This window comes from Erpetoichthys calabaricus, chromosome 8 (assembly GCF_900747795.2).
Source record: "Erpetoichthys calabaricus chromosome 8, fErpCal1.3, whole genome shotgun sequence".
Classification (NCBI taxonomy): domain Eukaryota; kingdom Metazoa; phylum Chordata; class Cladistia; order Polypteriformes; family Polypteridae; genus Erpetoichthys; species Erpetoichthys calabaricus.
Window position 1 is genome coordinate 62,187,181 of NC_041401.2, and position 19,164 is coordinate 62,206,344.

The 19,164-nt window shown below is 35.7% G+C and overlaps 1 protein-coding gene across 2 annotated transcripts in view; it reads right to left on the minus strand.

The window, feature by feature from the left end:
* Window positions 1–19,164, minus strand: part of LOC114655542 (protein KIAA0100-like) — a 97,439-nt gene that overhangs the window by 56,200 nt on the left and 22,075 nt on the right. The window contains exons 9-12 of one of the 2 annotated variants that reach the window (XM_028806622.2): window positions 5,947–6,136; window positions 5,737–5,860; window positions 4,620–4,744; window positions 4,368–4,435 (exon numbers count right to left, since the gene is read on the minus strand). In XM_028806622.2, coding sequence (XP_028662455.1) covers window positions 4,368–4,435; window positions 4,620–4,744; window positions 5,737–5,860; window positions 5,947–6,136 — 507 coding nt within the window. Of the gene's footprint in view, window positions 1–4,367; window positions 4,436–4,619; window positions 4,745–5,736; window positions 5,861–5,946; window positions 6,140–19,164 lie in introns of both variants that reach the window. The other variant, XM_028806619.2, reaches the window with a different exon arrangement.

The window sequence follows — 19,164 nt, forward strand, 5'->3', positions numbered from 1 at the left end:
CTCACAATGCAAGTAACGTGCTTCATTCAGGACTCCGTGAGCAACCACTTGTTCAACACAAAGTCAAACCAATGATACCAAAGGAGTCCAGTCTTCATCTCAGGTCACTGGATAGCATCCATGTCTTATAAGCATATAGCAAAACAGGAATCACCAGGACTCTTGCAAAGGTATTGAGAGTGCCACACAACCCTTTCCAACAACCTTATGACCCCAACCCTGCTTTCCCAATCCATCTACTGACTTCATAGGAACAGACACCAGAGATATGAATGTTGCTGCCGCGGTCAGTAAACCTCTCGACACGTCAACACTCTCTCAGCAGACAAACACACTGCTGATGGCTGTCCCGAAGAGATCACTAAAGGCCTGGACCTTGGTTTTTATAGAGGACAATCACAAGTCCAGATGCTCAAACTCCTCACTCAGTCCCCTGACAGCTCCGATTAGAACCTCTATCGACTCTGTGAAGATCACAGCATCATTGGCAAAGTCAAGATCAGTGGATCTTTCTTCACCAACAGATGCCCTACAGCCACTAGATACCACAACCCTGCCCAACACTCAACACCATGCAAGCATTTAACAGAGTAGGAGCAAGAACACACCCCTGAAAAACCTCAGAATCAACTGGGGAAAATGCTGCACAGCACTCACAGTACCAGTGTACAGGCCAGCCATGACATCCAGCAACTTCGACGGGATCAGAATGTCCCATGGAGCAAACTTGATCAACCAAATTGAACTCTTCACGAAAATTGACAAAGAATGCAAGGAAAATCTCCTGATATTTAAAAAAAATTAAAATAAAATAAAATACTGGGTGCGTATATTTATACAGTACAGGTTGAAGTATCAGGTGTTGCCTGGGTGTGCTTGGAAAGTTTTGAAATGTTATATAGCCTACATTGTAAGTTGAACCAACAACAACCTACTTGCAAAATTTCCAGAAGTCTTTGCATGATTGACGAATGAACAAACACACAGACAAAAAGGCAGACAAGTTGTGATCTGAGGGTTGAAATGAGGTCCTTAACTGTGCAAAATTGATAAATAGCATCAAACAAAGCCAAAAAATTTAAAGTAAGTGGATAATTATGACTTTTCTTAAAAAGATTTACACACCAGCTGTATATGTAGAGAAAATAAAAAACATAAGAGCACAAACCTAAAAAAATGTAACACTACAAAATTCCTTTAGCCTAGATATTCAGGGTTTATGAGGAGGGAACATCAAAATTAAAGTATTTCATTTTGGATGGTTTTTAAAGTTTCTTGAAAAAGATAATTATATTTTACTACACTATAATAAATGCATTATTTTAACTTCTTGACAGTGTATGAATTTTTTACTTGTTCAAGTAATAGACAACTGAACACACATTCTCAGCTTCTACTCATTAAGGGGCAGATGTTTTTCTTCAGAATAGTTTGGTAATACTGTTAACTCATAATTCTCTTAAGCATGGCGAGTCACTCAGATCCATAAGCAGAAAATCAGCCCTAAATCATAACACTGCAAAAGTCTTGCTTGTTGGAAAAATTTACAATAATGAGCCAGAACCATACTGATTATCCGTCTGGTCTTTGGCAAACTATAATGCAAGCTGTTACCTTCTTTTCTGAGAAAAAATGCTTTTGCTTGGCAATGATCCTAATGCAGTAGCTATTCAGCATATATTGTATTACTAAGGTGTGCGTATGTCACTGACTGTGGAAAAAGAGGTCTAAGGATCCCTAGATGTGGTCCTGGAATTCTGAGTTCTCTTGGTTCTCTGTGGGATGTTTTTTAAGAAAGCCCACATTTAAGGTAGTGTAAGCATGGTGATAAATAAAAACATAAGTTTGACAAACAAGAGAATACCTTTCAATCAATCAAACTTGTTTGGATAGTTAATAGTTAAGCTGTCCCAATATTTCATCCAGATAATTTTTTTTAAAAGTTGCCAAGTGTTCTGCTTCAACTACATGTCTCAGTAATACGTTGCTGATTTTCAAGGACTCTGTGTGTAAAGAAGTGCTTCATGGCTTCATTGTTAAATGCATTTCACCTTATTTTTAACCAGTGTCCTTTAATAAGTGATTCACTATTTAATTTAAAAGAAATTTACTTCATTAACTTTATCTATGTCCTTTAGATTTTGAAGACCTGGATAAGGTCACCACATAGTAATCTCTGCTTTTAAATTAAAAAGTTTTTTTCTCCCTAACCTCTTAGAGTAATATCTGCCCTTTAGTTCTGGGAACCACTTAGCTGCTCTCTTCTGTGCCACTTCTAGTAATGCTGTCTTTTTTGTAAAATGGTTAGCATATATCTCACTATAAAGTTTCAGTATAGTGTCTCTTTATACAATATAACCCATTTTATTTGCCTTTTTAATTGCTTCTACTGTTTAGACATTGAGAATATTGCATCGACATCAACAACTAAAAGTCTTTTCAGAAAACATTGTGACTTATTTTTATGGTTAATTTCCCTTTTACAGCTATGTAATACTTTAAAACTTTAAACTTTTCTACATTAAGCTGCATTTTTCAAATGTTCAAATGTTTTTGAAGATTATTCATACCGTTTGGAACAATTTTTTGCCTACTTCGTAACTTTTAACAATCTAATTTTAGTGTCATCTGTATATTTCACAATGTTTGATAACTATATCAGTCACTAATATAAAATACAGCAGGTAACTGTCCAATGAAAAATCCTTGAGTGATTGTACTAATAAACTTGTGTCTGTACTTTTTATCATCTACAAATTTACTAACTTGAAATCGGGTTTTTGTGTTATCTCTGATGTCAATTTCCTCTTCTTTCAAAATTAATCTTTGGTGTGGCACAATATCACCATATTTTTGAAAATCTAACTAAACTGTGTTACATGCTTTCCATTTTTCTGCTACTTAGTTTGTCTAAGAATGACTAAGAGTCTGATTTGGCATGATCTTTCCCTGATAAACGCATGCTGCTTGTTATTTTGTGTATTATTTTCATTTAGTCGTCTAATTTATTTCTAATTATAATTTCCATAAGTATGAATAGAAGTCAGGCTTATTGGTCAGTAAATTGGTAGGATCCATTTTGCCCCTCCTCTCATTAATGAGGTACGACTCGAATCTGAATTGATTGCTAGAATATGCCTAATAGAGATTTATAAATAATATATTTAATTTCTCTTATCACTGCTTCTAAAAATTCCAAGGGTATTCTTAGCCTTCAAAATGTCACAACATTCATTATTTATAAAAGCAAAGCTTTTGTTTACCTATTCTGTGATTTCCAGATGATTTCCTCATTTCAATAAAGTCTGCATTCCCTAAATGAGTAGTCTTTGATCTTCTATGTACTTGCTTTTTAATACGGTTTCAGATTTAACAATGCTGTGTTCAATGTTGCTTAGAAGATCAATAACTTAAATAACAAAAAACACTATATAAGAAGATCACTTATCTTACAATAAATTGATGAATCCAGAAATGTTTGGTTTTGTAATATTCAGACTGATAAGATAATACAACACACTGTTCCAGAAATCTTCTAGATATCTTTAGATCTTGAAATGGTATATTATACTAATCTGTAAAGGCACTGATAAAATGACTGTGCTTCTTAAGTTATAAAGCAGTGGATTTTTCAAACTGGGTCCTGCAAATCAGTGCTTGGACAGTTTAACTTAATCCCCCAGTCAATGTACATTTACTTAGCCAATTAACCGTGTTAATTTACCTTTAAATAAAAAAAAAATGTATCTACCTAAATGAATTACTATTTTGTGCACCAATTCTTCTAAACAAGGCATAACATTTATAGAAATAAGCACTTTTCTTTAGACATAAAAGGATTAGTTTACACTGAATACAGATTTTTAAGTAATATGTACTGTATCATTTAGAGAATTATTATAGGAGTCAAAAAAAATTCAACTAGTACTGTTTAACTGTACATGCTGAAAATTGTATAACATTTATTTTTTCATCCATTCAGTCCAATTAAAGGGTAATGGTGGGCTGGAGATTATGCTAGAAACACTAGGTATAAGGGAGGAATCAACCGTGGAAAGGATGCCAGTCAATCACAGGGCAAACACACACTGCAATCCAGACAATTATACTTCTCTGTATCATAATCTAAATGAATAATTAATTGAAAGGAAAAAATCATGTATGTATGTTAATTTACTGTACTAGTGAAGAATATTACATTTTTGTACATTAAGACTTGAAGGCATTACAGTAGAGTAACTTTTGCACAGATTCATCATTAGTTTTATAACGCAGAATCCTAAATGTATATTTGAAAGCTTAGACAATACAGTATATAACAATAAGTAGATAGATTTTGAGTCTATAACAGAGAAAGCTCAGCTTACCTGCAGCATGGCTTTAAATGTATTCAGACAAAGAATCCTTTGACGGCTTTGAGACAAAAGTAATCCATCTGAAGAAAGAATATGCACATCATATTTAAAGTAGAGTACTTAAGTCCTACATTCTGAATGTTTTATGAGCTGTCACGTATTAAGAACATAATTTTTATTAATGTAAATTTGGCATAGCAGGAAAAACATTTAAAAAAAAATAGTATGACCATTATAGCAGCATCTACTTTGTGCAGGACTGACCTTCGACTGATATTTCTATATTGGTCTGTGGCAAAACAACTTCTGGTATAAAATTCTTAAGAGGCAGTTGTTGGTCATCTCGTCCATAGTGAAGCAGCAGAGACTTTAAGGTCCAGTTTAGATGTCTGAAACATAAACCAGAGGAATATAAGAAAACAGGAAGCAATTGTAATATTAACACAATAAAATAGCCCAATATAAATTTAGGTGAGAACAGATCCTGTGAAGAAGCTATTACAATGCTTACTTACAGAGCTTCTGAGAAAGCTTTTATGATTTTTAGCACTCTTTCAAGACTTCACTACATCTAATGAACAATTAATGTTTGGTTTGCAGATGTATCAATACTTAAAAACATCTAATTAACAATTGACTAACTGCAACACTGATTAACTGTTAACTAAATGTTTGCAGATTAATAATAGAAGCATAGGACAGGAGTGAATTGCTTCATCGAATAGAAACAGTGTGAGAGTCCTACAGTCTCATCCCGAGCTGCAGGCATTAGGCTTAGGTGATTAGTACTACTGATTTGTGAAAAACAAAACTTGCTTCTTAAAAAAAAAAGGTGATTGAAATGAGTGAGTTAAGTAAAGCAAAGGTCAACAGACACTAAAGTAGCCAATAATAAGACAGTCTTTTACATGACATAACTAGGCAATCTAACAAATTCAGAAACTCACCCTCTTAGTGTAAGTACAACCATTTTATTTGTCTTTGCATTGTGACCTTGCAGCAGACCTTGTTAAAAAAGCCTTTTCTATGCCCTCTTTTTCCTATACTCACGAAGATCAGAGGTCTGCGACACATGACCGAGAGCAAACATTTATTTTATGGTACACTCACTTATATAGGGTCAGCATTAAGCTGTCAATTAACATAACATTTAATGTTTTGACATGTGGAAAGAAATTAGGACACCTAGTGAAAAACCACACCGACACAAGATGAATGTGAAAATGCTACACTGACAGCAAATGGAATTTGATTTAAAACCAGGTCTTTGTGAGGCAGCAATGTTAGCCACTTTATTCACCCCTGCTGTCATACAAAAGTGTTTGTTTGTAATTTTTTTGTGACACTGTTGAATACTTTAATTTTCATTCCAAAAGAGTACCTCTTTTGGCTGTTCATGGATAAGGTGATGTTGGTGTTCTCAATTGCCACATTTATATTTTGTGGTGTACATCGATGAAACTCCTGTAAACGTGACAAGTAGCCATGAGAATCCCTCCTGATTTCTAGTTAACAGAAAAAAATAAATTAACAAATAATCCTGTGTCATACAATAAAAAACAACTGTGATAATGGCGGAGTCAACTCTTACTTTCCTCATCTTCTTCAGGTGGAGTTTCTTTTTCCATGATGCCATGGAGCAACTCACTCTGGAAGAATCCTTCATGGAGTTCAGTCTGTAGTGTTCTTACAGTAAGATTCATTGACATAGGACGTGCATTTGTCAGACACAGTTCAGTAGCCACAGTCAATCCAAGGGATAACTCTGCCAAACAAGTATCCTGCTTTAAAACACAAAGACACAATTTCTTATTTAAAGGACTGCAATCACTGTCGAATTGTAGATTCTTCTGACTTAAAAAACAGAGCTAGTAGAATTATAAAAAGGAATAATGTAATGGATCAAAAGATAAATGAACAACAATGTACTAAAATGCTGAAGGCAACAGAACTTATATGCAATGGAAAACACAAAACATAAAAATAAGTAAACAAAGAAGTTATATTTGTCCAACTAGTATTGTTTAAAATAAGAAGATAAAGCAGTTACAGTAGAATACACTACATACATTACAAAACATGAATAAATAAAGGAGACAGTATTAAACAAGCAAATTACTGACAGCAGAATTGAAAAAGGTATAGCTTTATGCTGAAATACACACTTCTTGAAGGTGTTATTAATTAACAAAGTAGTATAAACAACCACACATTTTGAAAATTTTAAAGACAGTAAACAAGAATAGTATCTAATACAAAACAAGTTACCAAATAGAAACACAGATAATTATAGGCTGTAAAGGAAGGATTACAAATTATAGATATGATAGTCAGTTTTTTGCTAAAAATACCCACGTGCCATCAATGTAGAAAGTGAATAACTGCCCTATTTAAAAAAAAAAACAAAAAAAAAACAAAAACTAGTAGTTAACAGCATTAGGACAGCCTATAGCATTTTGAGCAAATGTTTTTCAGCATGGTTTTGATCACAAAATAAAACATTAACTGTACAACAGAAACAACAGAAAGGGGTATAATCATAACATGAAAACTTTAGACACTGAATCTTCATATGTGGACATTGTCCAAAATACAGCAGTAGCTATATGTAGTCCATTACAGTACTTGGTGTATAAAGGGGATTTTATTAATTTTGTGTATTAACTTAATTATTTTTAAGGTGTAAATATTTGGTGTTCAATAACATGTTTTAGTGTCAACATAAAGGAGTGGCTATGAAGAAACTTTCCAGAGTGGGGTGAATCATTCTTTCGAATTTACTCTGTTCCACAAACCCACATGATAAAACAGACATACAGTAATCCCTCGCCATATCGTGCTTTGACTTTCGCGGCTTCACTCTATCGCGGATTTTATATGTAAGCATATCTAAATATATAACGCAGATTTTTCGCTGCTTCACGGGTTTCTGCGGACAATGGGTCTTTTTACTTCTGGTACATGCTTCCTCAGTTGGTTTGCCCAGTTGATTTCATACAAGGGACGCTATTGGCGGATGGCTGAGAAGCTACCAAATCAGAGCACGCAGTTAAGTTCCTGTGTGCTGATTGGCTCAGCGACGGAGCACTGAATTAGATTCCACTGCGTTAACCAGGAAGTCTCGTCTCGCTCATTCAGCATCAACATGTTTCGCTGTGTAAAGAGTCTCCAAAATGATCTGCTCCTGCTACTGCTTCAGGGGCCGTACCCAAGCACCAACAGAAGATGCTAAAGATTGCTGAAAAGGTAAAAGTTTTGAATATGTTGAAGGAAGGGAACAGCTACACCGCTGTAGGACGCCATTACGGCAAAAATGAGTCCATGATTCTTTTTATTTAAAAAGGAGGAAAAGAATGTAAGATCTATGGCCGCAGTGTCCTTTAACCAGGGCGCAAAACAAGTTGTAAGTGGACGTAATAAGGCGGTAGTCCAGATGGAATCTGCTTTAGGGATTTGGATTGAAGACTGCCGGAAGGAGAACAATGGCGGTGAAACACAGTCGCCTGAAGAGGCTCCTTTAGAAGGGCTGTAACGCTCTCCTTTGTTGTGCAGTAAAATTAAACTCCTCGTTATCGGACAAGTCGTCGTGTCATTGTTGGTGAGTAACCATAATTCATTTTCTACGTACAGTACTTAGTACATGTACGTACGTTTAGTGTCACTATACACACATTTTACTGAATACAATTTCTTGCATTGTACGTATTTATTGCTGGTGGCCTGTCTATCGTAATGGCTGTAACATATGTGATATCGGAGACGCTTGATATCTTTAAAATAATATTTAGGTTTTACTGTATATAAACAGTGTGTTTACATACATAATTTCAATGAATCTTACCTAATATCTTAAGAGAATACAAAGGGTTTATGCTGTATAACTGCGGGAAATGTTTGTAAGAGTGTGGGAGAGTTTGTAATGGCTTAAAATATATAAAAATAACCATATAAACATATGGTTTTTACTTCGCGGATTTTCACTGTTTGCGGGGGTTCTGGAACGCAACGATCGAGGAGGGATCACTGTACCTCTCTGCATGCATTACACTTTCATCCTATAATGCCTTGAAATCTCCCATCTTCTTTATTTTTTCGGTTTCTCCTTATTTGTTAAAACAAGATTATCATATTGACATCTGATATGAAAGCCCAATTCTGTAATGGAGGCCATTCTACAGGCTGCATTTAATGTATTTTTAAGTGCAATTTGTATACAAAGACATTATTTAACCAGGGCTTGCAAAATCACTAGCCCGACATCCCGGGGCTGTTGTGTCTTCCAGTTGGGCTACCAAAATCTATCTCAGCCCTGCCCGTCGGGCTATCATAGGAAGGAAACATATATGTCAATGCTTTTGCATTCTTTCGCAAATGTAGCTGGGTAATTATGTCATTTTCGGGCATCGATGAGCCACTGTCAATATGTGAAATATTGAAATCGCGTTTGAATTCGCGCTTGTTTTTTTACTTTCACTTTCACTTTGCGATCGCGCGAACTGTGTATAGAGAGCGGCAGTACTGATTGGTCAGTGACGGATTAATTGCGCACCAATTCCTCTGACATCGTCTTATCACTCATTAGCTTACTATTCAAACGTGACAAGTGAAATTTCCTGCAGCAAGCTTAAACTTGTGATAGAGGTTGATTGCGCAGAGAATTTAAAAAATCGCTGACCGTTATGTGTGTGTGTGTGTGTGTGTAAAAATAGATGGATTTACGCAGGTATTTTAGTTCTGCTGAGCCAAATAAGACAGGTCAGGGTGAAGAAGGGACAGCCAAAGAAAAGCCTACCACAAAGCGGAAAAGTTATGACAAATCAAACTATGAGGCAAAAAGAAAGCCTGACTGATTCATGGTTCATGACTGACTGATTCATGTTCTACACAGTTCTTACAAGTTCATAGAAATTTCTGTTCAATTAGAACCAAATATTTGAGTTGATGATTGTAATTTTTATACAGTTGTTGTAATTTGTGTTTTAACAATTTTTTGATTGATGTTTTGTTTCCTTTACAATATTATACATTAAAAATAATCTTTTTTATTCGGGCTACTTAAATTTATTTTGGGCTACCAAAAACTGAAGAGTGCCTGCCCAAAGGGCTACCAGGGATTTTGAAATTTTGTGAGCCCTGTTAACACTTGCTTGAAAACTAGCAGTAACAGAACCATTTGCATGTTGACATTTCACATTTAGCAACCTCTATCATATCATTTTACAACATTGTTATAAACTAAGCAAAATTTACCCACCAGTTTCTTCCTCATCCAGACTATCAAAGATCTTACTACTAACTAGGACCAACGGTCCTCAAAGTAGAGACTCCTATAAAATAACCCCAGGTAACTTCACTGAAATTTATGCAATGTCCTTCACTGCAGACTAACGTTGCAGCATCTCTTTTCCTTTATATGGGTTGCATTATACATGCCACATCATAAGCTCTTGAATCAGACCAAAATGAAGCTGTAACTCTTAGTGATCTCCAAGTTTTTGTGTAACAGACTCTTAACCTTTTACCAATTTTTATACACACACACACACACACACACACACACACACACACACACACACACACACACACACACACACACACACACACACACACACACACACACACACAGAGTTAGATCCATAAGTATTTGTACAGTGATACAATTTTCATAGACTTTTTAGCCTGGGTCGAGAGATCACTTTTTCAGAGAGATACTTTCATGTCCCGCGAGATGAGACTTTGTGCCAAGAGATTTAACCACGGCCCGGGCTGGAAATAAAAGACAAAGAATAGATAACAAAGTAAAACGTCATAAAGAATTCAAAAACGTTGGCGCGATACACATGCAGAGCAGGTTACAGATAATGAAAGTACTAAAATTCGAAAGTCTCAAAAAAATAGTAAAGATCGCAGTAGCGCAAACAAACAAATTATTACTCGGTGAAATAACTGAATAGCGAAAAGAGATCGAATACGTTGTTCGGATTTAAACTTTAAGTCGGAGACTTGTAGATAGTCTAATTCGTGTTGTATCTGGATTTTTTTGTGCGTACACACATTTCCAGTTTTGTCCGTACGGCATGTTTTACGGTGAATTCTACGTACAGCGTTATACATGAAGCCCCTGGTATTTCTGCTATCTTAGATGGTTTGTATTGTTTTCTCTGCCTAATGATGGCCTGTTTTTACTTGCATGGACAGCTCTTTGGACCTCATATTGGGAGTTCACAGCGACAGCTTGCAACTCTTGGAATTAACTCCAGAACTTCTAACCTGCTTAATAGTTAATGAAATAATGAGGGACCTGCTCATACCTGACTATAGATCAGCTTGCCAGTGAATTGTCCAAATACTTTTGAGCTCCTGAAAAGGGGGTTGGGGCAATGTATAAAAATGTCTGTGATTCCTAAATGGCTCATGCGATATTTCTGTTAAACTTTTTGAATTAATGTTGAAAGCCTACACTTCAATCATTTCAGATCCACTGTGGTGGCATATACAGCCAAAATTATGAAAATTGTGTCACTGTCCAAATGCCTATGGACCTAAATCTATAATAATAAAAGGCAAAGCCCTCACTGACTGACTCACTCACTGACTGACTGACTCATCACTAATTCTCCAACTTCCCGTGTAGGTGGAAGGCTGAAATTTGGCAGGCTCATTCCTTACAGCTTACTTACAAAAGTTAGGCAGGTTTCATTTCGAAATTCAAAGCGTAATGGTCATAACTGGAACATATTTTTTGTCCATACACTGTAATGGAGGAGGCGGAGTCACGTATCGCGTCATCACGCCTCCTACGTAATCACGTGAACTAAAAACAAGGAAGAGATTTACAGCACGAGTCACACGCGGGAACGAAGGTAAATGACGTTAATTTTTGACTGTCTTTTAATACTGTGTAAGCATACATATTAACACATGTGCAATTAAACGTGTGCATTTACGGGGTGATTTCTCAGGCTTAAAAGCTCACCTTTTATCAAACGCAGGAACAAAGGTAACTGACGTTGTTCACTGTCTTTTAATACTGTGTAACCATACATATTAACACATGTGCAATTAAACGTGTGCATTTACGGGGTGATTTCTCAGGCTTAAAAGCTTGCCTTTTACTAAAAAGGTAAATGCAAAACTATTTTCAATCAGTTTATTGAAACGCTCCCGTTAAGGATTGCAATAACATATTCGCGAGATAAAAGAACGAAGTAGGGGGAAATGGAGGAAGAGCCGGAAACAGCGAAGAGCAAAAAATTAATTAAACAATTGAGAACGGAGCGAGTGAAGCATACAAGCATGTTCATAAGGGAAACAAAGCACGGTGTAAAACGTAAGTTTAAATTAAGTTTATAGAAACGCTCCCGCTGCGGATTGCAGTAACATATTCGCGAGATAAAAGTTTAATGAGAAGACACGAGGTATAAACGAACCACACGCCGTGGCGCAACGTTAAGGGCAACAGTTTCAACCATTCTATGATCTGCTTCTCACAACTGAAAGACGGCACATGGCGGATGTTAGCCGACTTGCTGACCGCAACGTTAGGGGCTTCAACTATGGCGCTGACGCCACATCTCAGTGCCAACACTTTGCAGACTCTACTTAAAAGACACGCCCTCCTCACTGGACAGTTAAAAAGACCAATCAAACTAACGATGACATCAAGTATTACCCAATCAAAAGTAGGAAAGGAGGCATCTTCATAAAATGCGTGTGGGATGATTTGCATGACACGCTGCTTTAAAAAAAAAATGATAAAAAAAATACGGGATAAATCCCGTCCAGTATTGATTCAAAACAGGACGCGCAATTTCATTCTCAAATGCGGCACGATTCCGTATTTTAAAGGACGGGTGGCAACCCTACAGTGCCAGGTAACCACCCATACAATCAGATTGTGATTCACACTAGGAATGCAATGAATGTAATTACCCCGATCTACATACAAGGCGAAAGTCTTGCAACATTCAAAGATGATGGTTTGGGATAATTAGTACTTATTAAGTACACCATGGCACATAAAAGAGCGTATGAAGCCTTGAACCGAAAAAAGCAAGATCTCAGAGATCGTAAAAAAAAAAAAAAGGAGGTAATGTCGTTTTACTCGCTGTACATTTTAGTCAAACATTACCAGTTATTCCACGAGGGAGACCAGCAGATGAAGTCAACGCGTGTTTAAAATCCATGCTTCTCCCACGCTCGGTTATATGTCGCGTGTTCTCGGGTAGGTACACCAAAAAATGTATACATTTAAGCATGTAATGGGCAAACAAAAAATGAGGTATACCCGAAGGCACTGCAGTAGTACTCAATGTAACTTTACTTCTTAAATGTTAATGTTTTACTGTTTAATAATTTATACGCTTCTTATATATTGTTCAAATTCTTTTATCAAAATACCAGTGACAGCGCAATGCACGATAACATGGAGTGAATACACCATACGCATCTGCCCACGGCCGCCCTGGTGTGCGCAGATAGGAGTTGATTCTAAAATAAAATAAACATAAAAAGAGTAATACAATCATCACCCATAAAGCGGATAGCAGACGTGACGTATTATATGTGTACCAGATTTCAAGTCAATAGGTGAAACGGTTTGCAAGCTACAGGTGATTTAAAATCCTGGACAGACCAACGAAAAGCCACGGTAGCAAATTATAGAAGAAGATTTTACTGTTTAATAATTTATATTTATATGAAATGTGCTTCTTATATATTACTTCATATTCTCATATGATAATGATGTTAATGTTGTTTATATTGATTTCTATGTTATTGTAAGTGCATCTATGTGTGTATATGTATGTATGTATGTATGTATGTGTATATATATATATATATATATATATATATATATATATAAAATATATGTGTATATGTATATATAATATATCTGTATATGTGTGTATATGTGTGTGTATATGTGTATATGTATATATATATGACAGCAACACTCATAACAATGACAACACAATTACATTGACAATGATGTTACGTTATTTTTAAAATGTTTCCTTTACTTTTTCATAACCTCTTTAACACACTACTTCTCCGCTGCGAAGCGCGGGTATTTTGCTAGTCTATACTAATAAAAGGCAAAGCCCTCACTGACTCACTGACTGACTGACTGACTGACTGACTGACTCATCACTAATTCTCTAACTTCCCGTGTAGGTAGAAGGCTGAAATTTGGCAGGCTCATTCCTTACAGCTTACTTACAAAAATTAGGCAGGTTTCATTTCGAAATTCTACGCGTAATGGTCATAACTGGAACTTGTGTTTTGTCCATATACTCTAATGGAGGAGGCGGAGTCACGTATCGCGTCATCACGCCTCCTATATAATCACGTGAACTGAAAACAAGGAAGAGATTTACAGAACGAGTCAAACGCGGGAACGAAGGTAATTGACGTTAATTTTTGAGTATCTTTTAATACTGTGTATGCATACATATTAACACGTGTAATTAAACGTGTGCATTTACGGGGTGATTTCTCAGGCTTAAAAGCTCGCCTTTTATTAAAGAGGTAAATGCAAACTGTTTTCATTCTGAAGGGCACAAACCACGTTAGATTTCATGCTCAAGAGTAAACTCAGCACACAGCTTGGTCATATTACAACCGGTTCATTTTCTTCAGTTTAAAAAGGTTTACTTTTCTTCTTAATAAAATTTTTAAAGCAGTATTTCACCGCGTCATCACGCCTCCCATGTAAGCACGTGAACTGACCCGCTGCCGTTTGCAATGCCATATTCGCGAGATACAAGTTTAATAAGAAGACACGAGGTATGGACATTGCAACATCACACAAGACAGCGGCTCACGTGAAGTGACTGAACGCAGCAGGAGTGATCACTTCGATGAATCAAACCTCTTCAAAAAACACATTACACAATTGATAAGGTACGAAAACAATATGAAACCGATTGTGGATTTGTGTACAGCCATTGAAACTTTCTGATGGCACGAGACTTCAGGTCACATGTCTGCAAAAGAACGTCATTGAGGCAACTATTTTTAATGGCGGTGGCTCAGGGGAGAGAGTTTTTATTCCTCGCATCCCCGTTATACCGTCTGATCTCCCATTTCAATTCAAACGCCTCCAATTTCCACTAGGGCTCTGCTTCGCAATGACAATTAATAAGTCTCAGGGACAGACCCTATAAAAGGTTGGCATTGATTTGAGGCAAGACTGATTTTCACATAGCAAACTGTACGTTAAGCTCAGCACACAGGTTGGTCATATTACAACCAGAGGGGCGAACTGACAACGTGATATACAAAGAGATCCTTAACAAATAATTATTGATTCATTTTCCCTCAGTTTAAAAAGGTTTACTTTTCTTCTTAATAAAAATTTTAAAGCAGTACTTCGCCGCTGCGAAGCGCGGGTATTTTGATATATATCAAAATATATCGCGTCATCACGCCTCTCACGTAAGCACGTGAACTGACCCGTTTGCCATTTGCAATGCCATATTCGCGAGATACAAGTTTAATGAGAAGACACTTTTAACTGCCGGGTCTTAGCTAACATTAAATAAACCCGTGGACATCGCAACATCACACAAGAGAGCGGATCACATGAAGTGACTGAACACAGCAGGAGTGATCACTTCGATGAATCAAACCTGTTCAAAAAACAAATAACACATTTGATAAGGTACGAACAGAATATGAAACCGATTGTAGATTTGCGTACAGCCACTGAAACTTTGTGACGCCACGAGACTTCAGGTCACGTGTCTGCAAAACAACCTCATTGAGGCAACTATTTTTACTGCCGGTGGCTCAGGGGAGAGAGTTTTTATTCCTCGCATCCCCGTTATACCCTCTGATCTCCCATTTCAATTCAAACGCCTACAATTTCCACTAAGGCTCTGCTTCGCAATGACAATTAATAAGTCTCAGGGACAGACCCTACAAAAGGCTGGCATTGATTTGAAGCAGGACTGCTTTTCACATGGCCAACTGTACGTTGCATGCTCAACAGTAAGCTACCACACAGCTTGGTCATATTACAAGCAGAGGGGCGAACTGACAACGTGCTATACAAAGAGATCCTTAACAAATAGTTATTGATACATTTTCCCTCGGTTTAAAAAGGTTTACTTTTCTTCTTAATAAAAATTTTAAAGCAGTACTTCGCCGCTGCGAAGCGCGGGTATTTTGATATATATATGTAGATATATGTACTTTTTATATATATATATATATATATATATATATATATATATATATATATATATATATATATATATATATATGTAGATATGTATACATATATATATATATATATATATATATATATATATATATATATATATATATATGTATAGTATATATATATATATATATATATATATGTAGATATGTATATATATATATATATATATATATGTAGATATGTATATATATATATATATATATATATATATATATATATATGTACATACATATATATATATATGTAGATATGTATGTATATATATATATATAGATATATATATATATATATATATGTGTACAGTATATATATGTAGATATGTATATATATATATATGTGTCTGTGTGTGTATATATGTATGTGTGTATATATATATGTATGTGTATATGTATATATGTATATGTGTGTGTGTATGTATGTGTATATATATATGTTGACATATGTATATATATATATATATATATATATATATATATGTATATATATATGTGGATGTGTATATGTATATATATATGTAGATATGTGTATATGTAGATATGTATATATGTATATGTATATTTATGTTTTTGTGTGTGTATATTATATATATATATATATATATATATATATATATATATATATATATATATATATATATATATATATATATATATATATTTATACATTGACAATCATGTTACGTTATTTTTAAAATGTTTCCTTTTCTTTTTCATAACCTCTTTAACACACTACTTCTCCGCTGCGAAGCGCGGGTATTTTGCTAATGTATATATAAAAGTTACCCTAAGTTCTTGTCTATAAGCCGTGGCATATCTAAGGAAAAAAGTTGTGAAAATGAAAAAATAGAATATCGGCTTATACAGTAATCCTTCCTCCATCGCGGGGGTTGCGTTCCAGAGCCACCCGCGAAATAGGAAAATCCGCGAAGTAGAAACTATATGTTTATATGGTTATATTTATATTGTCATGCTTGGGTCACAGATTTGCGCAGAAACACAGGAGGTTGTAGAGAGACAGGAATGTTATTCAAACACTGCAAACAAACATTTGTCTCTTTTTCAAAAGTTTAAACTGTGCTCCATGACAAGACAGAGATGACAGTTCTGTCTCACAATTAAAAGAATGCAAACATATCTTCCTCTTCAAAGGAGTGCGTGTCAGGAGCACAGAATGTCACACAGATAGAGAAAACAATCTCTAGCAAACAAATCAATGGTGCTGTTTGGCTTTTAAGTATGCAAAGCACCGCGGCACAAAGCTGTTGAAGGCGGCAGCTCACACCCCCTCCGTCAGGAGCAGGGAGAGAGAGAGAGAGAGAGAGTTTGTTTTTCAGTCAAAAATCAATACATGCCCTTCGAGCTTTTAAGTATGCGAAGCACTGTGCAGCATTTCGTTTCAGGAAGCAGCTGCACAAAAGATAGCAACGTGAAGATAATCTTTCAGCATTTTTAGACGAGCGTCCGTATCGTCTAGGTGTGCGAACAGCCCCCCTGCTCAATCCCCATACGTCAGGATCACAGATAGTCAGCGCAAGAGAGAGAGAAAAGTAAGCAATCTAGCTTCTCAGCCATCTGCCAATAGCGTCCCTTGTATGAAATCAACTGGGCAAACCAACTGAGGAAGCATGTACCAGAAATTAAAAGACCCATTGTCCGCAGAAATCCGCGAACCAGCAAAAAATCCGCGATATATATTTAAATATGCTTACATATAAAATCACAATTTAAATGACCGCTATGCGCGCGTGTTGACTCGGCGACGCCCAGAGCAGAAAGAACGCGCTCCGGCCGCTCCAACCGCGCCATGCGGGGAGTGAGAGAGACACCAATATCTCACACTCTCTCCCCCCTTAAAGAAATTAAATGGGTGCGAGTGAGACCACTGACCTCCCTCCCTTCTATTAGTTATAGGTTATAGTACGTTCGGCTTATCCATGAGTCCGGCTTATCTATGATAAGATTTTATTTTAAAAATTCGTATGATTTTTGGTCTCCGGCTTATACACGAGTCCGGCTTATAGACAAGAACCTAGGGTACTTATACACTTATGTCCAACTTTTCAAGCTCACCTCACTTTTAAATTTAAAACCTTAAATTTAAGTAGATAGATAGATACTTGATTAATCCCAAGGGGAAATTCACAAGTATTTAGTATATTGGTTGGAATGGTGTCTTAGGTTTAAGTTTTTCAAATCAATATACTGTATGAGGGTTGGAGGTAAGGTATATTTGACCCTCCTAGTTGTTGTGTTATTGATAAACCTTTGCATCAGTTAACATTCTCATTATTCATTTTTGCTCAAAAATACAGACCATTGTTCCTTCTTCCTGTTAAACGTCTGCACCTCTTAAATATATGTTATACACGTTTTCCTTTTACAATTTACTATATGGCTATTATTTTAAAACATGCAGGCTGTCCAAATAATGCACATAACCACTGCTTTATTATACACAATGTGCTGATTTTCCCATACCTTTTAAAAGGACATTAAAACACCTTATACTTTGATGATGTGGTTATTTTAAGCACAAACTGGCTATTATATTTTTCTCCCAGTTTGTGTTATTTTTGGATTATTTATTTCTAATCCTTACTTTATCAACTGAATAATTGTCTGGAATTATATTAAATAAATCCTACTGTATTAGAAATTTGTTTGACATTTATACTTTTTCATTAAATAACATTAAGTGAAATATCATGTTATGGGAGTATAACCTGTACACTTTTAGGTACCCATATGGTGATATGTCTGTCTGTCTCATAAAGCAACTCAGCTCCCAGCAAACCCATTGTGTTGTGTTGGCAAACTTATTTTTCACAGAACTTTTTCAGGACAAAACATTTTCTGTTTGGATATATTGAATAAAGCATGCAACAATAAGTTTTGGAATTGAAATCTCCAATTGAAAAACTCTGACAAATTTGCAAACTCAACTATTTTAATTACAGATTAGATTACTTTTTCAACTTTAATTTGAGAGAGGTCATTTCACCTTGGATACTTCGCATATAGCAGCTCCTATTCTAATAGCAGCTCCTAATGCTCCCAGATACAAATTACTGATACTATTCCTACTGAAGCTACTACAGCTACTCATTTCACAAAAAACAACAACAAAAAAATCACATCTAAAATTCATGTAAGAAGGAAAGTATTATGCAATCAGGGCTCACAAAATTTCAAAATCCCTGGTAGCCCTTCGGGCAGGCACTCTTCAGTTTTTGGTAGCCCAAAATAAATTTAAGTAGCCCGAATAAAAAAGAGATGATTCTTAATGTATAATATTGTAAAGAAAACAAAACATCAATCAAAAAATTGTTAAAACACAAATTACAACAACTGTATAAAAATTACAATTATCAACTCAAATATTTGGTTCTAATTGAACAGAAATTTCTATGAACTTGTAAGAACTGTGTAGAACATGAATCAGTCTGTGTCAGATTCTGAATCTGAAATTTCCACTGAAGTCATGGATGAGAAAATACCACTCGACATTGAGGGCATAGCATCTCCTTCATCAGCTTTCTCTTCCTGTGCATCGGCCTCCATTTCACTGCTCTTTGTTCTT